Genomic DNA, 21467 nt, shown 5'->3' on the forward strand with positions numbered 1-21467 from the left:
TTTGACAGCTTGTAAACCTTCTGAAACTTCCAGTGAATTCATGAATCTCCTCACTTAACATGTTTTTAAACCGATTTGTATGAAATTTATAGTTTTAGAAAACTCGCAGTGGAACTCAAATATTATTTCCTGACAAAATTCAGTCACAAGTTGTGACCACAACTATATATTTTTGTTATGTATCGCAGCGCTTATCTAATTACTTCACTAGATCCGGAATGAAATAACCTTGCTGGTCAAAATAAATCTATTGCGAAAATCTTGTGTGTATGTATTCAAAATCCAGTGCAAAGTGAAATTTGGGTGTTTGAAAACCTGATAAATTGCAAATTGACAAAAAGTTCGAAAAACAGCTACCTTTGAAAATTGAAAACTTAAATTGTTTTTTTGATTGCCATCGAAGAGGATCGTCCATGTTAAATGCTTTTTACTAATTTTTTTCTTCTATGAAATTAAACAAAATGGGAATTTGTGCACCTGATTGTCGCAATTATGCAAAAGACATTGATGGTGGTTATTTCTAGTTTTGGATCGGAGAAAGGAGTTCGCAAAATTGATTAATTCATGTTGAGGTTTTTTTCCGGGATTTTTATCTCTTAGGATGATTCCTCTCTATTTATGTTGAGGCAAACCTGTCAAAATATTTTGAACATAAATATTTTATCTTTTATCCTTTATGCTCTAGTTTACCAACATATTGTCTGCAATATATTGCAAGCAATGCGGAGTTCGTATTAGCTAACCAAGCAACCAAAAGTCTCGTTAAAAAGGTCAAACACAGCTTAATCAGCATAATCAATGTGTTGAAGTCGTTTTATTCAGCTTAAAATTTAAGTTCCTTTTGAAAGTTTGAAACACGCTGCCACGTGGTCATGTCACAAATAGGCTATTTAAGGAACTTTTTGAAACTTGAAGTCCATGGAAGGCTTTTTGAAATCCAATTTGTAACTTTTATACTGAAGGGATGTGATTAATTTATCACAAAAAGGCTATTTAAAGAACTTTTTGGAAATTCAAGTCCATAGAAGGCTATTTGAGGCCCTATTTGTAACTTTAACACTGAGTGACACGGTTGGCGTGTCACAAAACAGCTATTCGAAAAACATTTTGTAACTTTCATGTTCGCATTCGAGAAAATTCGGTACCAATTCCCTTTGTAACCTTTGTTCAGCAAAATTTGAACTTCGTAGGCACGCGTTTAAGTAGATATGGGACTTTTGTTTGCTTGGGTATAATTTTAATGCGATTTTTCAAACTTCAAATAATCTCTAATCTGTTTTAAATATGGAAGTATATGGATGTTTTTAAACTGTCATTTATATTAATTTTGAAATAGTTGCAACTTGAAGAGTAAAAACCCCATATTTTAAGTTTATCGACAGAAGCATAAATATCTTACTTACGGGATACGTTTCCGAATCGAGGGGTTCTTCTTCCGGCGTTAGTGCGAGCAGCGATTGTCGGTGCGGAAATCTTCCGGAACTGGTCGAGGTACCACCTGTAGGAGGAAGAAACAGAGAAAGATAAACAAACAAAACATAAACAACTTAATCAGACCTGAATATTGAGTGGTTGTTGGCTTGCCCGAAAACAGGCAGGCGGATATTCCCATTAGCCCGCGAAATGGAGTGTTGCATCAAAAAGCCCAATAAATCACCAACTTGTGGGGTTGAGTCGAATGAACAAGTGAATGAGCGCGTTTGGAAAACAAATAATACCCAGCAGAGGAGTTTGGATGATCCGCGTTCTTCGGCCCGGATTGCCTCATCGATCATCCGAGTTTTGGCCGAGCTACCTACTTTTTTCATTGGACTTCTCGATCTGCCAGTCTCATCATCATCGAATTGGCATCTTTTTTCCGTTGTTGTTGTTGCGTTTTTACATAACAATCTTCGGCCACGGAGATGATGATTGGCAATTTGGAAGGAAGGAACCATTTTGTGAGGCAGCTTCAATGGGGCAGAAATTGGAATGTTGGTTACGCCGCCATCATCGGACTATGCTGCAGACTGACACTTTTCGAGGAACAATTTTCGGAAAATTACCGCAATTGATTTGACTATTGTTCCGATGAACTTCTTCTCGGTGAAGCTGAGTTTTGTTGAGCTTGTGTAATTTAATTACTTTAATTAATTTGCTTCCTAACCTAGATCTTTCGTCTCTTGGCGGAGGCTTCGCTTAGTTTGACAATTATGTAAGGTGTTAAAATTAAAAGTAACGGTAATTATCTTCTGCCATATTAAAGCAATTAATATTGGTTGTTAGGTGACGCTATAAATTAAATTTGGAATCAGTTGTCTAAATGTCGTTCTCACATTCAAGAAGGTATTGAAAGAAATATACTATGAAAATCAAAACGTATTCCTTCTTGCAGGATCAGGATCCTTATTTCACAAACATTTGTTTTTATTTGCAGTATCAAGATTCATTTTTGGATTTTTTATGATATGAAAAAGAAATTAAAGAAAATTTAGTTGATGAATACTCAAGTGTGCTTAGAACTATTGTTAAATTTGACTGAAAAAGAAATTATTCAACCACAAGCTCAGTTGTGACCAGCCTTCCGAATTAAAAATCCAGTTTACATATTCAGAACAAGGTTCCCAAAATCAATAATTTCTCCATATCATCCAAGTATTAATTAAAAACTCGTGAAGGAAATTTGGAACCTTTGATAATACAGATTTGGAATTCAAATCGAGTGTTCAGTTTTATATTTAATTTTTTTTTTCAAGTTGACTTTTAATTCATGTTGAGAATTGCAAATCTCCTGTTACCCCGAAACCAACCTCATATTCAAGCTTCTTCTACTTTTGATTGCGTTGATTGATTTTGATCAAATTTGACCACATACCAGAATTTACTTCATAATCTCACAAAATTTTGAGATGAAAGCGTAAAATTAGACCATATTACAGTTTATTTTGAGAGGCAGTCTCAATTTTCCCTACTTTTACTATAAAAACTGAATTTTAATTCCTCATTTAGTAAAGAGTTTATAAGCATTGCTAACTTGTGTGAAAGTTTCATTTCAAGATAAAAAATGTAAGAGAATTGGCGTTATGTAAAAGGTGGAAATTTGTGCACTGCTCTTCACGTTTTCATTATTTTTTAACGCAACTGTGTATAGAAGTCATGATAAAGTAAAGATGTTTTTGCGCTGAGGGAAGCTTTTCAATTTTATTCATTCATCGATTGTTCTATAATACAAAATATGTTTACAATTATTTTATCTTTCAACAACATTTTTTTCTTTAAAAAATACGCTCAGTATCGTCTTTGCGCGTAGTTACCATCCAAGTCATTTAGAACAGCGGTTTCAGCACGTGCCCGGATATTTTAAACTAAATTTGGGAAAAGTCTGGTTCGGCCCAAAGTCCCCGATTTCGTTAGAAATAGCCCGGATTTATTCACTTTATTTACACAATCTAACAAAAAGTCGAATCGAGTCATGATAATTTATGACTATATAACTGTTTGTTTGAAAGACTGGTTATTACTTGGTTTTGCCCAAATTAGCCTGGATACTGCCCGAATTTTGGGATGAATTTTTGAAATCATATGAACGGATTTTGCCCGGACTTGCCCGGCCCGGATACGTGGGGGGAAATTTCATTTATTCTACTATTTTTATTTTTGAAAAATTCAATCAAATCTTTAATGAGGTAACATCAGAATCATCCAAAACTTTCAATTGAAATTTCTAAGCAGAATCACATTAAGAATCAAATTTGTGGAACTTCAGAACTCTGAATTGAAGCATAGATCAAAGAATCCAATAAATATATTAAATCAGGATTTCATGAGTTATCATTTTTGAACTTGCACCTTCAAAGTAATTTATCCAAGGTTACCGGGATCACAGAAAAACCTAAAATTACACAGAGTTTTGAGCAAATTTTCAACACAGATCCTGTATCACAGAGCATAGAATTTTGGAAATATTCACATATTTCACAGATTTTTCAAATTTTATACGTATTTCTAAAGTTATTATTTTTATGACAACGTAAATTTTGGATCTTGATCTTTGTTTTGGAAAAACATTTTAAGATTGGTTATGTGTTTTAAATAAAATGTAAAAAAACTCACTTTTTCATGAATTTATAAAGGAGTTTATGCTATTTCTATCACGGAATTTTTGGGTTATATCACAAAATGTCGGAATTTTATCGCAAAAATACCTTGATTGAATCTTCAATTGTTGTATTCCGAAAATTTTTCTAAGTCATTTTTTTTTTGAACGTTTTTTTCGAAATTATAATTTTTATGTCAACATAAATTTTGGGTTCGAGATTTGTTTAAAAAAACTCATTTTTTCATGACTTTTCAAAAAAAAATGTAGATATGCTATTTTCGTCACGGAAAACCGTCACAAAATATTTGGTTAAAATCACTGAAAGTCTTTTTTTCGCTCTAAAACAGATTTTTTTATTTTCTTCTTTATTTTCGTGTATCTTAATAATTTTCATGGAGAACTTCAAAGGATTTAATCTTAAAATTCTCCAAAATGACAAATTTATGCTATTTCCATCACGGCATTTTTGGGTTATATTACAAAATGTCGGAATTTTATCGCAAAAACACCGATTTGTTTTAGTTACCTTGATTGTATCTTCAATTGTTATTTATTTTCATGATGAACTTAAAGGTTTTTTTTCCGTTAATTCTTCTAAGTCATTTTTTGTTCGTTTTTCCTAAATTATAATTTTTATTCCAACATACGTTTTGGGTTCGAACTTTGTTGTAAAAAACTCAATTTTTCATGTCTTTTAAAAAAAAATTAGATATGCTATTTTCGTCACGGAAAACCATCACAAAATTTTTGGTTAAAATCACAGAAAGTCTTTTTTTTTTGCTATAAAACAGAAATCTTTTTGGCAACCTTTATTGTTTTTTTTTTCTATATTTTCATGTATCTTAATAATTTTCATGTAGAACTTCAAAGGATTTAATCTTAAAATTCTTCAAAATGAAAAGTTTCTTCATCATACTTGGGTTATTATTTAAAATGTCAGTATTCCATTTGTCAATATTTGAAATAATTGGGTGAAAAAACAAACTTCATCTTTTTTTAATTTTTAAATAAAACAATGTTTATACTTAATATTAGGTTATTAATTAATTAATAACTAATTATTTTTTAACTAATATTAAATTAAAATGTTGAAATTTCCAGATTTCCAAAATTCACTTTTAAAAGTTCAAAATTCTAAATGGAAATTCTATGTTCTATGAAATTTCTGTTTTAGTTTTTTCATACATGAAATTTGAAATAAAAAACTTCTAAAATATTCCTCAAATTTAACATTCAATCGAATTCAAATTGTCCAATAAGCAAAATAATAAAAGCCAAAAACTTATAAAATTTAAAATTTATCGGAATTCTGTCAAAGTAATCTGAATTGTGTGAAATTTTGATAATTTTTTATCTAAGTTAAGATAAAGTTTACATTGCTTTATTTTAAATTTAAACATTTTTCAATTTAGAATGTTAAAATATACCATATCTGAATAATGTTTCTTTTCATAAAGTAACAAATTTGTTACAGATTACGAATGAACAATGTAAACAAAGTGCTTCTTTTCTATTTTTAAGCTTGGTATCCTTAGTCATATTTAGAAAAAATGTGTTTCTTTTAACGATTTTTAAATTACACTATGGAACATTTTTCGGGATCATTCGATGAAAACAAATTCATTCTTCGCTAGTTTCGAAGTTAACATAAAAACCATTAAATCCTCCAAAGGTTTTTTTCCCATCAAAAAGTTGGCTTTTGTTACTTTAGAAGTTTTAAACAAAAATATGAAAATGTCTTATGTTTCGAAAATAAAATATTTATTACTTGATTTATGGATCGTGAATCCTTCGAATTTTTATTTCAATTTCTTCTGCAAAGTTGTAGATAATAATAACCTATTTTAAAATGTAGAATAATTTTTTTTTGGAAAATCCTCCATGGTCCCAAAATTTAAAAAAATGCCTTGAAAAGATTTGGCATATTTCTTTGACATTTTATAAAGTTTACATTTAAGCACATTGCTAACATTTCATTATATTTAAGTCAATAATTAAAATTTATATGACTTTGTTTGTTCAACAAATTGCTCATTTTATCTAGCTTCATATTTTGCTGAAGATTTGGTTACAAAAATTTTAAATGCTTTTAAAATATGCATGTTCTGTGCTTTTATATATAGTTCTATTTCAAAATCATTCAGAAAAAGGTGCTTTTTGTATCAATTTATTAAACTTAAAACTATGAATAAAATTTTTGTAGGTCCATTTGTTTTCATATAGTTTTTCGCTAACCTTTGCTGAAGAAAATGAAGAAAAATTCCGAAGAGTTATGATCTGTAAACCATATCAATAATATTTTATTTTCGAGTCATCAGAAATTTTCAGATTTATGTATAAATCTTCCGTAGAAGTAAAAACCAACTTTTTGATGAAATGGAAGTTGGAAAGTTTGTTAGCTTTAACGCGAACTTGAATCTTAGCGAAGGGTGAATTTGTTTCTAATTTCGAACTCTCCATTCTACCATGTTTGAAATTCGTATGGGCAATATGAAGACTTAGTAAAATTTACTTTCGAAACTTATGCCAAAAAACTTCAAAATTTCTCGTATTTTTTATTGCACTTTTAAGAACATTGTATGCAAGGTTGCCAAAATCCCAGGGAAATCTTTCATTTTACATAATTTTGAGCAAATTTTCATCACATCATTTTCATCATTCTCAGTGTCACAGAACACAGAATTTTGGAAATGTTTACATGTTTCACAAATTTATTAAATTTTGTATGTACATATTTACATACAGTGTCGGACAATAGAATAGGACCACAGCTCAATCCAAAACAGAAAGTGACAAAACTTTGAGAAAAAAAATGTCCAAGTGCATCAAACCATTTACAAATTGTAAATTCCATTCTTCGAAGAAATTAAAATCATCCGTAGTTAAAACAATTGTCCTTTATTTAAAAATGCGTTTTAAGCATACTTACTGACTAAAATAACGCGACATAAAATAGGACCGCTTTAGAATTCAGGGTAAAAAAAAAAAAAAATTAAAAAAAGGAAATTCATACCGGGATCGATTTGCAGGGTTAATACTCGGTGGTACCTATAACCCTTATTACGCATCACTTCTCGCACCCGGTTCGGCATCGACTCCTCAGCTTTTGGTACGTTCTCACCGGGATAGCGTACCACACCGCCTGGATTCTCTCCCGCAGCTGCTGTTTGTTTTTTGATTTTTCGGTGTACACCTTACGTTTAACTATTTCCCATCCCATCCTATCCCATTTTTCTATGGGATTGAGATCAGGGGACTGTGCTGGCCACTCCATAACGTCTACCTTATTATCATGGAACCACTTTTTAACCGTTTTAGCGGTATGTTTGGGGTCGTTGTCCTGCTGGAACTGCCACTTGAGGGGCATCTCCCACTCGGCGTGTGGCAGCATTACTTCCCGAAGTATCTGGGCGTAGAGATGCTGATCCATAATCCGATCGATCCAGTACAAGGGACCCACCCCGTACCAAGAAAAGCACCCCCACACCATGATGCTACCTCCTCCATGTTTGAATGTTTTATTTGTATACTGGGGCATATACACACAGCCGAGTGGGCGATGGATCCAACTCTTTCCGTCCGAGCCGATGAGGTTCACTTTGGTCTCCGACCACAGCACATTTCTCCATAGTTTCTCCTTTTCCGGACCGACCCAATCGAAGTGGTCCTTCGTATACTTCAGCCGCGCCTTCAAGTGCTTCGGCGTCAGCATCGGTTCCGGGGACTTTTTCCTCCTAGTCTCTACTCCGCCAACCGTTGCTGAACCGTCCGGGAACTCACAGATAAGTTCAGCTCGTCTCTGATCTGCTTGGATGCTTTGAAAGGGTCCTTTTGCGAGGCCCGCTTGATTGCCGAATCGTCCTTCGACGTTGTTTTGCGGGGACGGCCGGTCAGTTCCCGTTTGCCGGTGCTGTGCAGCGCATTGAAAACGAAAGTTTTCGACCTTCCTAAGTAGTCGGCAATCTCGCGTTGGCTTTTGCCAGCCTTGTACAGATTCCGGATGATCGCTCGCTGGACCTCCGTGCAGTGCTGTGCCCGACCCATCGCTTTTTCGCTGAAAACAGAGTAGGAGGAAGGAAATTTTTAATTTTTGTTTGTTTTCATGATTTACATGATTAATTTTATGGGAAATACTTACCAGGACACGAAAATGGACAAACAACACCGAAAACAACACCTTTTCTTCAAATCTAGAGCGCTGAAAATGCCGAACCGTTGAGCTGGTCTTATTTTATGACGCGACTTTTTTCACCCTCTAACAGCTTTCTGGTCGAGTAGAACAAACAGGTTGCTTTGATTGCAACAAACGTGCAGTATACAAAGTTGGCATACTACAATAACTGCTTGCCGCTAGGTGTTGCATATTATTATATTTGAATTGGCAGTTTAAAGGTAATTTGAATATTTTGCATTAGAGTGGTCCTATTCTATTGTCCGACACTGTACATATGTAATCAAGAAATGCAACTTTTTTTTTACTTTTTCTAGGATACAGGCACACAGAATGTTCAAAAATTGATAAACCATTTGTTTATTGAAATTTCAAAGTTCGTGCAGAGGTAGAAACTGGATCCAAATGAGAAAAAGACTTCAATTAATTTGAATACGTTTTGCCCATTCAAATGTTATCTTGAAACTTACAGCTGAAGTCGAAATGTGTTATCATGGATTTTTTTTGTTTACACGAGAACTTCACAAATAAGATTGAATATTCTGCTATTAGATTTCAATCAGAACTTCGTATGTTGAATCAAAAATGTTGAGTCAAAACTGTAGAAGCTATTGTGAACCGATTGTCAGTCACAATACTCACAATAACGAACTTTATCGAAACAAAATAACTAAAACTCGATGAGAAACCGAAAGTTAACATTAAACCAATGCTGTGAGAAGTCATTATTCATGACCCCAAGCTAGTAAACATTAAAACAAACAAATGATAAAGGCTGTAAGTGAGTATTAGTACCCTATTTCAAAACGGAATATATTTTACACATAAATGAAAACATAATTTAAATAAAGGGTTGTGAGATATCATCAACGTGTGATTGTCGAATACATGAATAAGCAAATAAATAAATGCGAATCTCTGAGTCAGAAACGTTAAGCTTTACTCAAGTGCTTGTCTTTTTTCTAACGCAATTGAATAAAATTTATTATGCTTATCGTCTAACAAAATGTCATTTCATCTCACTAGATGAAGGAATTTCGATCTCGATCCCATAACAATCGTGAATGAATTACTCCGGTGCACATCGATATTTTATGAACCCGTTTCCCTCCGTTCAAGATCCAACTGATGCTGTACCAACGTATACAAATTAAGTCATAGCCGTGCTTCTGCAGTCCTCCTATCACTTTGTTCGATTTTATTACGGTTTCATCTTGCAGCAGAAAAACCCACAAAGCTCACCATCAAACGGGTTTTTCGCATTTCCTGCTCTGCTTGCAGCATCCAACAAAATTGCGAAATTTATGCGTACGATCATCGACATTTGAAGTCATTTTATTTAGTCCCCCAAGGTACCCTCTTAGCTTAGCTAAGCTTAGCGTGGGCCCAGCATTCGCGAAACGGAACGTGATTTCGCATTTACGACCTGATTTTTCACCCTCGACTCCATCATCGGAATCGAGGCGCACTTCATTCAGGCTCCATTTGTCGATAGCCGATGAAACCTGTACCGAACGAAGCCAAACCCTGTCGGAGTTGGGTGCCGCGCGGTAGCTTGAGGATTTTTCGAAGAAAAGACCCAGTCTTTGAAATCGGAATGAAACCTGCACGTGAGAGAGGAAAAAATGTAACCATTCATCGTTCCTAATGAGCCGGAACAGCAAATACCTACATATCGACACCTTTTGATCGGCGACGTGGGGTGTGGCCGAGCAAAATTGAACTTTGTGAATCAGCTAATTGGATTATGTGATATGCACTTAAAAAGGATTTTTTTTTTAATATTTTCGAATGCAAACGGGTAATATAAAATATATACCTAAAGCTGTTCGACTCATATTCTATATGGAAATCTGAGACATTATCCACCAAATTTTCATAGGTATATAAAAATGGAGGCGTTTTCTTTGTAACATCATCACGTAAAAACTTAAAGTCGGAATGAAGTGAAACTTGGTACCCAAGGGTTTTGCGGGCCAGAGATGGTTTGTATAATAGTTTCGAGATTATTACTTTTTATGGAAGGGGGAAAATCAACTTGAAATGGGACATAACTCGAACAATTTGAGAACGATTTTCATGAAAACTGATTCACGAGTACGAAGAAGTTAAAGATGTGTAGATGAATTAAACATTTTCCAAAGATTTATTGAGTAACTGGTAAAACGAAGTTTACTAATAATTGTTATCAACCAAGAAGAGAAGTGAATAATTGTACCTCATGGTGCAATCCCTTTTCAAGCACATTAATCTTGGGTTTATAGCTTTAAATTAATTTTTGAATCCGGTTGTAGAATCAGGGTGTACTGATACACCATTTCATAATCGGGCCATAAAAAAAAAAAAAAATTCAACCAAACATACAACATCAAAATCAGCCTTGATTAACAACTACACACATAGATGCTCAATCAAAATAAGGAGATGAAATGGACCCAATTGTTAAGTGCTCATTCATGTTTGGATAGTATGTCTTCGTACGCATGTTGCCCTAAACCGGTAGTTACGATCGATATTTTTTTTGTATTTTGTTGCATCATTTTTGATGGGCTTTTTAGAGCCATCAATCACACTGTGTTTGTTGTTGTATGCGCAACGACGCACTCAAGTTCAGCGGAAGTAATATTTTTTACAGGTTGAAGGAGTAATAATTTTAAAATAGTAATGTAACAAGGTTTTAAATTACGATTCTTGGTATATTTTTTATTTGGATATAAAAATTGAATCCAAAGAATTTTAATTTGAAAGATTTTCAGTGCAGAGCAAATAACATACAAATTAATCATGAATTTTAACTGTTTTAGAAAAGAATGATCTTTTCACGCTAATTAAAAATTATAATTGAGTTAAAAAGATTAAAGACCAATTGGGGAATTTTATGTTTGATGCTTATTCTGTTTCAAAATATTCAATTTTTTTTCTTAGATTTGGTCATTGCCATTAAATAATATAATTTTTTTTATTTTTATATAAGGTACACCGCGGTAAGTGGGAACGGTTTTTCGTATAGTTCAACTTTAAAAAATCATTATAAAATCAGCAGTGGATCAATTTTGATAAAATTGCATTCAATGTGATGCAGAAAATTTTGTTTACTAATGTTGAAGAGATGAGTTTAATAAACGGAAAGCGAAAAAAGTTATCACGTAAATTGTTATGGACTTTTAGTGTCTTCACTTAGGGGACATGGGGGCATAATCGCCACCTTAAGGAAAACGCTTATTTAACCATAGAGAACAGCTGTAATATGTGAATTACATCATTGTTTCGTGTTCAGACACTCAAATAGTCTATTGCCTAATTGGATGAAACTTGAAAAAGTAGATAAAAACGTTTAAAAATGCATTTTAAAAATTTTTGCCGAAAGCTGAAAACCAGTCACTGTAGAGGCATAATGAGAAACCCCCCGAGGCAGTATAAGCACCATTAATGAAGGCATAATGAGCGTTTTCTGCCGGGGAATTCTAGCAGCGAATTCGACTCGATGAAGTCAACTGAGTAATATAGCTTCAGCTTAACTTTTTTCGTCTGACGATTTGGCCTATTGGTTAGATGTCGGAGAAGTAATCAGTAGGGTCGAGATCGATTCCTGGTGGAGGTGATTTTTTTTTTCATTTATCAATCATGATCATGATTGCACTAAACGATGAGGCGTAGATTCATCAAACAAAGCAATAACAAAATAATCTAGGTCTGTTTGTAGAATTCAAAGAATTAACACATGCTCATACATTATGTTACTGGTGTTTTGTGTGACGGATGATACTTTGATGCTATTAGCCGTATAATGTAACAATAAAAAAAATCAATCATGTGATATGTGCAAAAAAAATCCCCCGAACAGGAATCGAACTCGAGTCTACTGGTTACCTCTCCGACACCTTACCAATAGGCCAAATCGACAGACGAAACAAGTCAAGCTGTAGCTCTATTATTCAGTTGACTTCATCGAGTTGAATTCGCTGCTAGATTCCCCGGCAGAAAATGCTCATCTTGCCTTCATTAAGAGTGCTCTGTTCGCCTCTTGTGAACAAATTAAAGTAAAAAAGCGCTTTAAAATTGATTAAAGTGAAAAATAGAAAATTTTATGATGTTGAAAATTGAGAATCAATGTGTAGATCATGTTGCAGTGCGTACATTTCAGATCAATACGATTTAAAGGTCATATTTGGTGGTGCTCAAAAATTACAATATTTTCGTCACTTGAGAATTTAGCTTGTTATTATTTAATATTTCTGTAAAGATGAAAAGGATATTTCTGTTTTTGTGAAAAATTAATACTATAGGTAGCATTAATTTTTCCTCATGAAAATTTGTTTAAGAAAATAGGTTAACGGACTTATTTTGGACCGGGTACATATTTTGGACCACCTTGCAGTTTTTTCCATTATTTCTCTCATAAACCTTGTTGATCATGGAAATTTTTCAACAAATATAGTTAAAGTTCCGTCTTATGATTCTCATTATATGTAACATTTCATTGGAATAAGCTGATATGGGAGAGAAAATTGAAAATATAGTTTTGATTTTACACAGTTGTGCCGAATCGAGGCCATTTAAGGAGGACGTACCATTATTGGAGTCAACTTTCAAGAGGGTTTCTGCATAGCTGTGATGAATTTAACAACTACAAACATGTTCACAGCTATGATAAAACACTTAAAAACTAGTTTGCAAGCTTGAAGAACCAAAAAAACTTGTTGTAATAGCTATTGGACTCATGTCGAAAATAGGTCCTACTTAATTCATGAGGGACTTATTTTGGACCACTTAACATAACCTGGGTATTAAACTTTCTGTTAAATGTTTATGAACGTAATAACACGCAAATGAAAAGAAATATGCACACTATTTCAACCGCTTATTAAAAATTAAATATAGGATTATGGCATTATTTTATTTAATCAACTCGCTAAAGCCCAAACTCGCCTTAAGACGGGGTTAAAATCGACATAAAACCAAGCCAATCAGTGTTTTAACTTACTTTTTGTGCACTATGCTTTAAACCACGTTATTCTTACAATCCAAATTAATGGCAACTGTTTGATAAGTAGTTGTCATAAGCTGCAGCTTAAAGAAGTTTAAAACATGATAAAACTGGACATGCACCAATTTTTTTTGTAAAATCATTATTTTTGATGATTCACGAAAAATTATTGACAGTTTGATCTAAAAATTATTACCAATCAGGGTTGATTTTCGGGGAAAAAAACATGGTTGGGTAGACGAAACGAAACATAAACCCCGTCTAAAGAAGGGGTTTGGAAAAAACGACAAAAAATCGGCAAATATGCAACGAGTTTAATTTTTGTATCAGTTGAAATCTCTCAGCTAATATTAGAACAATTTTAACACAAAATTTGTTCAACTATAGCTATATATGTTTCGAAACTTGGAAAAAAATTTTTGGAATGTGTAAGAATTACAAGCGAAAAAGTACTTAAAATCAAGTTTTGTTGTTATGTAATTATAAAAAAAAACTGTTGAAAAATTTACTCCAACGATAATTGTTTTCCTAGAGCAAAAGTTGTTTTACAGATAAAACTGATTTTTTGGGAAGTTTACAGCGAAAAAAATCTGGCTTTTAGATGGTTAAAAAGATAGCATAAATCTCGCACATTTTTATCTTTTTTAATCTATGTTTTCTACAGAACTGAAGCCATACCAAATCCACTAAGGTTTTGGAAGTCAAAATGCATCAATTGATGGCGCGGAGTTGATGATGCCAGACTTTCTTAACTTATCATTGGGTCACCTGAAGGAGATTTGCGTTCTGAAATTTGATCCTAAAGATAAGCCAACTGGCCAGTATTTAACACTGCAAAACAATTTCATCGAGATGTCAGTGTGCTGTCAGAATTTTCAAAACATTTGAAACACATTATATAACGGAGGAGTTTTTTTTTGCTTTTTTAAACAAACGAAACTTTACTACTGAAATAAAAAAAGACAAGATTAACTGAACTATTCGCATAATTGCGCATCAATCACTGTCGTAAATAAAGCAAAATTCAGAAAAAAATACTTTTAAGTTTAAGGGTGGTCCAAAATAGGTCCAAAGGGTGGTCCAAAATAGAAACCTGGTGGTCCAAAATACCGACCCCAGTAATAATCGAAAAAACGCGGATTTAGGCTTAAATCTTATTACATTGCAGACAACGACGATATGTTTCGATAGAAAAAGCCTTGATCTTCGCAATGGACGGATAGAGCAGTCAAAATTTGTAACACGTACTTTTTTATTTAAAAAAATAGCATAGCTCAAAGCGGTCAAAATTGGTCCGTTACCCTACTTTCTTTTGTAGAAAAAAGGAGTGCCTATTATGCCTTGGGTGCTCGTTATGCCCTTATCTCCCCTAGGTATTAAAAATTAAAAAGCACAACCAATTTCATTTGTAAATGATCGTGATCCCGTCCTTTGAAATATTTGCCAAAGGTGCTTCAATAAATTGTCATTACAAAAAAGGTTGGATTTCTTCAAATTCAGTTTTTGGTGACATCCGTGTAAAACCGTTCGTTTTTGGCAACATGGAAAAAACGGGTTTTTTCGTCCACTTTTTTATTTATTTAGAACATAATATTTGCATTACATATTTTGTTTTTCTCAATTGCATTAGACTTAAGCAGTTAAAACACAATTATGTATTATTTTACTGCTTAAAACTAATGTAATTAGGCCATTTTATTGTAAATAAAATAATGTTAGTTTTATGTTTTAAATTAGTTTTGATTAATTTAAAATAAAAATAAACATACAAGGTGACCCATAAAAACCGTTCGATTTTGGTAACACTGAGCAAATGTCATTCAACAAAAAGAGTACATTTTGTAGAATTTTACAAAAAGAAGAGTACACCCCTATCTCGATTGAAAAAGAGTACATGTACCTACTCTTAAAAGAGTACGTATGGTATTCCTTGCCTAAAGCGGTAAAAATGGTTAGGGAAAGCAGCACTTTTGCAGAAGCCGATGAGTAGTGTTAAGAGAAAAGTAAGAGAACTCGCCTACCCTACAAAAACTACCCAATGCTAAATGAATTATAAATTGTAAGAAAACACTATTTTGCAGTATGTTTGACATTTTTTTTTAAATCATGGTTTCGTTAATTTAAGAGAAGACGTGTTTTTATAATTTTCGAAACAGTCAACAATAGTGTATCAATTTATGCAGCAATTGAATCAGCTAAAAACAAAAAAATAACTGGTCTCCTCTTGGAAATTGTATGTCATAGTCAATTTCAAGTTAACAAACCCCGGTCCGGCATTTCATGAACATGATTAAAACTTTAGTTGTATCCTGAATTCATCTAATCCAGGGATGAGCAAAACGCGGTCCGCTATGCTTTTTTCAGATTGAATTTACTTTTTTTTTACTATTTGAATCGAAAGGTGATCACATGAATATTTAAATCTGTTGGTAAAGTCATTATTTTTTTCACTCCAAACAAGGATAAAGTTGTACGATAGAAATGCTAAGCAGATATTTTTTTTTTAATTTGAGTTGTTTAAAAAATATCTTAAAAAAGTTAGTTCTGTAAGCACTCAAATACTAGCAAAGAACTTACAAGTGAGTTTTTTTGTTCTTGATTATGACGGTTATGAGAAAAGTTTAAAAACAAACCCTGGGTGAACAGTTTTATATTTTTTAACGGCATGAACCAGCATCCATTTTTTTTTTTGTTGACAAAACATATCTGTAATTCTGTGGTTCTACAAAAAAAAGCAAACAAAAATCTTGCCAAAATTCGATCAATTTAGTGAATTTACTTGAAAATTAGAAATCCAGATTACCAAAATCATAAGACTTTCTTAAACTAGCTTCCTAAATCCGATTCCAAAGGTTTTTCAATTGTATTGAAAAAAATTTTGAATCTAGAATGCAGAAAAATTGACGGAATTTGTTTAAAATAAAAAAAAATAGATTTTTCTTTGATTTTGACAACTTTGCTCAACATCTCAATGCATGATATTATACGGAAGTTTTAATTTAAAAACACAGTTTTTTCACCGTTTGTGTGTGAAAAGATCGGGATGTCGAGGACAAATTTATAATGTGGAAGAACTTCTTGAAAATACTCACAGAAAAAAGAAATTAATTTTCAATAACGATTCAAAGTCCAACGCCGAGAAGATTGTGATTTCCTTGAAATATATTATTCTCACTTTAGAGATGAATGAACTTTTGAGTTTAAAGTCTCTCTAATCAAACAATCAATCATATTATTCTCAATATAATCTATCGCTGTGATATCGTCCCAGAAAACTTTTTAATGGAAGTGATGACAAATAGTTAGAACGGTATGAGAAAACAAGGATTTTTGTCAAAAAATTATACGAGCTATTTTAATGAACCATATAAAGGCCTTCAAAAATTTTCGATTTTAATGACAAAGGGAAGAAAATGATGTCTCTATTTGGATTTTTCTCTATTCCGGCAAATCAATTTAAAAATTAAGAATAATATAAAATTATCAAGATAATCCAAGTAATGTAGCTATTCAATTTTTGCTGGTATTGTCCGCCTTGCATCAAAAAAATCTAGTAAACAATTAAGTTTTTTTTTAAACCTTATCGTTTTATCATTTCATTTTCAGATTTCATTTTGTAAAAAAAAATTTTATAGGTGAAGCTCTTCTAGTTATTAATAAATTTTATTTTGAGTGCCGCCCACCTCAAAAAGTTCAAATTCAAAATGGCCCGTGGGTTCGAAAGGTCGCTCACCCCTGATCTAATCCATTCATCAAACTTCACAGGCTTGATTATAAAAAAAACCTTACCTTATTTTTTTGGTTTCGATTATAGTTGTTTTACCATCTTTATGGCATTCACGACTTTATATCAACGTTGCAGTTGGCGGATAGTTATTGAAAAACTTATCCGGTACAACTGTGATCGATGTTACTCTTGGGCTCGAACTCGCGGACATCGGGTCAGGAGGCAACGAACTTTCCAACTGACCTATATCACAAGCCCACAAAACCTTATAGTTTAAAACTTTTGCAAGTGTAACAGTTCTGGTAGGATAGATGTTTGCTATATGTAACAAGATAGTTTATTCAATATTTTTGCCCATATACTTAATAAAGAATAGTTCTTTTTATTTTAATTTTTTTACTTTTTTGTTTACATTTTCCTTTTTACCAAAGCCTAAGTAAATTCGGCTAATGAACAAAATTCAGCAGAATTATTTTCCAAAAACAAAAATTGAGCCACAAATAGGCACAATTAACCTGTAGGCTATTTAGAGAGCTGCTTGGATTGTGGGAATTCTTTGAAGCACGGGAGATCGATTTCAAACGACAAATACGCCAAACGCCGGTTGAAATGGTTCTCTCATCCCCAAAAAGGATTTAGCCCGGTTCTTTGATCTATTTTCTAGCTACCTTCATTCTCCCACACGTGACTTCGGGGCTTTCGACTGATGATGACTTTTACGTGGGCTGCCGATGCTTTTGACATTCCTCCACGACGCGACGGCCAGAATGCTATTGGGGTTCATCTTCCTTAACTCGACGAAGACGATGACTAACTATGACGATGCCGTTATCGCTCCAAATAGATATTAATCATCAATTCTTGGTTGGTCTAATAAAAATCAGTCACTCTTTAAGAAGATTTCCCCGTTTAGAGCGCTATAATCTGCTGCCATTCTGCTCCGGTGAAACTCGTGGATCTTTTCGAAAAGTTTCCTCAAACCCACCACGACACGGACGGGGTTCTTAGAAGAATCTGGCCTTGCGCAATCAATGGGCCATGAACATCAATCATGCATTAGATTCGGGAAATGTAAAGGAACCAAACTTTCCTTGGCAACTTTGTCGGCTGGAATTCCGTTCGAATTGATGATACTTTAATGATCCGTTTAGTGTGGCTTTTAAGGTTTTGTAGAATGCGATGTATCAGAACTGCCTAGGAAAATCAATTAAACGAGAGCTTTTTTTTGAGCTAAATCAACAAGGTAAGTACCATTTATTTGTGTCTGTGTGATTAATATTCTTGTCTTTTGAAGCGGTCATTGATGAAAATTTGGTTACACAAATTTCTCTGAATGTACTAGAGTCATTGAAGAGTAATGAAACTGATTGAGTAACTAGTAAAAACTCGAGAAGCATGATTAGCTTCATAAAACTTATCTCACGCACCCGAAGATTTTATCATCCATTTGAACCTCATAATAATTTTTACAGCCGATTATAAACGTCTAATTTTAATGACCCAACACGGAAACGATTTTGAATCTCGAAAAAAAAACCTATACCATCATTCATTCATTCAAAGTCGGCTTGCCTCTCACTTTCAAAACAAACAAAAACCCAAACAAAGCTCACGCCTTTAATTGAAACAACTAAATCATCCCTCACGGAATGCAATTAATTATGCTCACTCAACCCCCCCGTCAACTAACTTAGGTCGATCTAGGGGTCTATCTAATGCCAGCTCTAGCTAGCTACTAACTTGCATAGTAAAGTTCAGTGAACTTCTAGTCAATGAAAGGCAGGCAACAGATAACAGCGACGGCTCACAGCTGGGATCGCAACTTCTGAACTTCGGCGAGGCCCCTTCAGAGATTGCTGGTGGCATGCAGCCTCCTCAAACATGAATCGGATGTGCAGAAGCAGTTTTGTTCCGTTTTTCCACGCCGACCGAATGTGAAAAAGAGGAACCGCCAGGTTCAATGGTAAATGGGAAACGGAGGAAATTATTACTCTGCAGTCGGTCTGATAGATAGATAGTGGTGAGAAAAACTATAACACTTTGAGCGAGATCTTCGGCGTAACTTGGTGAGGTGATGATCAATATAACTTACTTTGTAGGGGTATTTATCTAAGTTTCTTTTAAGGGAAATAGTTCAGAGATTTAGGATACCGTCAAACGGGGCAACATGCAAAAGCAGGGTTAGATGCAACATTTGTATACCACAACACTCATTCAATTTTTATTTCAATATACTGTAATAAAGTTATCATTGAATGATAACAAATTGATGATGACATAGTTTTTAACATCGTGAAAGAGTTTTTTAAAGTTTTTGATTCTTATAAAAAAATTTAAAAATTGAGCAATAGATGTACAAATTTTTACATTTTTCGATGCCGTAAAAAACTTTACCTCGTATGACGGATTGGCTTAATGATATCACCTACAAACTTTATATTGCTTTCATTATCCAATACCAACACTTTTGGTGTATAAATATTTTTCGAACAATCACCAAATTTTTTTAAATAAATATTTTTATAATTCAGTTAGCTGACTGGGGCAAAATGCAACAAAATGCAAATCAGAATTAAATCTCATAAATCGCGTTTCCACATGCTGGGATATGATTGTTTTGCATTATTCGTTCGTTAACATTAAAATTTCAACCATCTTAAGATTTATGTACATGATTTAAGATTATAGAATATTTTGTAGTATTTTTTACCCCTAAATGTATGCAGCAGATTAACACATTTTTCTTGAAAACATTTTTGACGGAAAAATGTATAATTTAATTCGAACAAAACCAAAAATTACTGCAATTGGTGTTTTATGCGTTATGATATCACAAATAAATAAAAAACTATCAAATTTCAAACGTTTTCATTTGATTTTCCATTAAAAACAAAGTTTGTTGCAACTTGCCCCTTTTTCTTAGTAGGGTGAAAATCGCATGTTTTTGTAAATTTAAAAATAACTGGTAAAACCAATAATTTTTCTGACTACGTCAGTTTGGTGTCCCATCAACCTTAAAACTTTTTATGTACAAGGGGTATGATTATCTGTAAGCATTAAGATTTTAGAAGCCATTGAAGTTGAAAAGTGTTGCATGTTGCCCCAGTTGACGGTATCTAAAACTCTTTTCACCGGCTTTATTTGTCAACTTCAACTGTAGTAATTCCTTGGATCTGCAAAAATTTGAATTAATAAATCAAAATGGCAAACGGTATCAATGTCATATTGTATGTAATTTTTTTTTTAAATGAGAACAGTACTCAATCCGCGTAACGATGAAATCAATTCTTACTTATGTTCAAAATTTTAAAAAAAATGATTGGGCATCTTTTACCATCTTATGCAACAGGATATATTTAACGGTTTTCAGTTAACTTGAAAATTTAAAATTTCTCATTTTTTGGAAAACTGCATAAATTATATCTTATCCTACCAAGAACCAACAAAAATTTTCCAACTTTTTGACTGAAAAGCAAACATTGCTGAATAATCAATGAACCTACAAATCGAAAATGAAAACTTTGACTACAGCTGTCAAATGCAGAAGTCAATTCGTAATTTGTTTAATAACTCAATTTCCAACAGAAATCTCTTCTTTAGAAAAAATCGAACTGAGATAGGGTGAGTGCTCCTACTTTGGACCTAGAGCCTACTTTAGTCCTAAAATGTCGGAAATAGTAAATAATTCATTTTGCTAGCATAAGATAAAGATACTCCTTTGCGCACAATCAGCTCTTATTCTTCTTGAATCCTACCATACCACTTTTTGCCATAAAAAGTCTGTCTGATAAAATTTTTAACGATTTTAAAAATGTACTTCCTCATCAGTGATAAATCAGACAGTTCAATTAGTAGGGCGCGTTTTGAGAAATTAGAGTGAATAAGGAAAAATCACGTTTTTCCTCTGTCTAAGCCAAATTTTAAAGCGAAATTACTCTTACTGAGAAGATTCTGTACCATACTACCTATTTTTCCTAAAATAAATGAAAATCATTGGAAAACCCGGAAATTTTGTGGTGGATCTAAGAGTAGGAGACGTTTGACTTTGATGTTCCATTTTTAGATCTAACATCACCAAAACTTTGTTTCAATTCCATCAAATCTACAAAAGTGCGAATTTTTAATTGGGGCATAATTAAGAATTAATATTGAACATATCTAACATTTTTAGTCAGCTTTACGCAAATAAACTGCAAGTAAGTTAATAATAAAAAGTTTCAGCTATTGTTCTACTGATAGAGCTGACAAGGAGTAAAGGTATTTGAGATATGCATAACAGAAATGTAAGTGTTTTTAATCCTTAAAAAGCTGTAATACTTTTTTATGATTATATTCGATTAAAGACAATATTTTTAATGAATTTAGTTGTATATTTCCGAAGAATCATACTTTATATAGGAATTTTAGTTCTAGGTCCAATGAAAGGTACCAGTTCAGTACCAAAATAGGAACAGTAGGTTCAAAGATGGAAATTTTTATCATCCATATCTTTACAAATCTTTCA

At 33.1% G+C, this 21467-nt stretch overlaps 1 protein-coding gene across 2 annotated transcripts in view; it reads right to left on the reverse strand.

Moving 5' to 3' along the window:
• The window catches only part of LOC129752781 (high affinity cAMP-specific and IBMX-insensitive 3',5'-cyclic phosphodiesterase 8), a 326911-nt gene that overhangs the window by 101837 nt on the left and 203607 nt on the right, over positions 1-21467 (reverse strand). For both annotated transcript variants that reach the window (XM_055748557.1, XM_055748556.1), the window contains exon 2: positions 1404-1498. In XM_055748557.1, coding sequence (XP_055604532.1) covers positions 1404-1498 — 95 coding nt within the window. The remainder of the gene's footprint in view (positions 1-1403; positions 1499-21467) is intronic.

This window comes from Uranotaenia lowii, chromosome 3, assembly GCF_029784155.1.
Source record: "Uranotaenia lowii strain MFRU-FL chromosome 3, ASM2978415v1, whole genome shotgun sequence".
NCBI classification, from domain to species: domain Eukaryota; kingdom Metazoa; phylum Arthropoda; class Insecta; order Diptera; family Culicidae; genus Uranotaenia; species Uranotaenia lowii.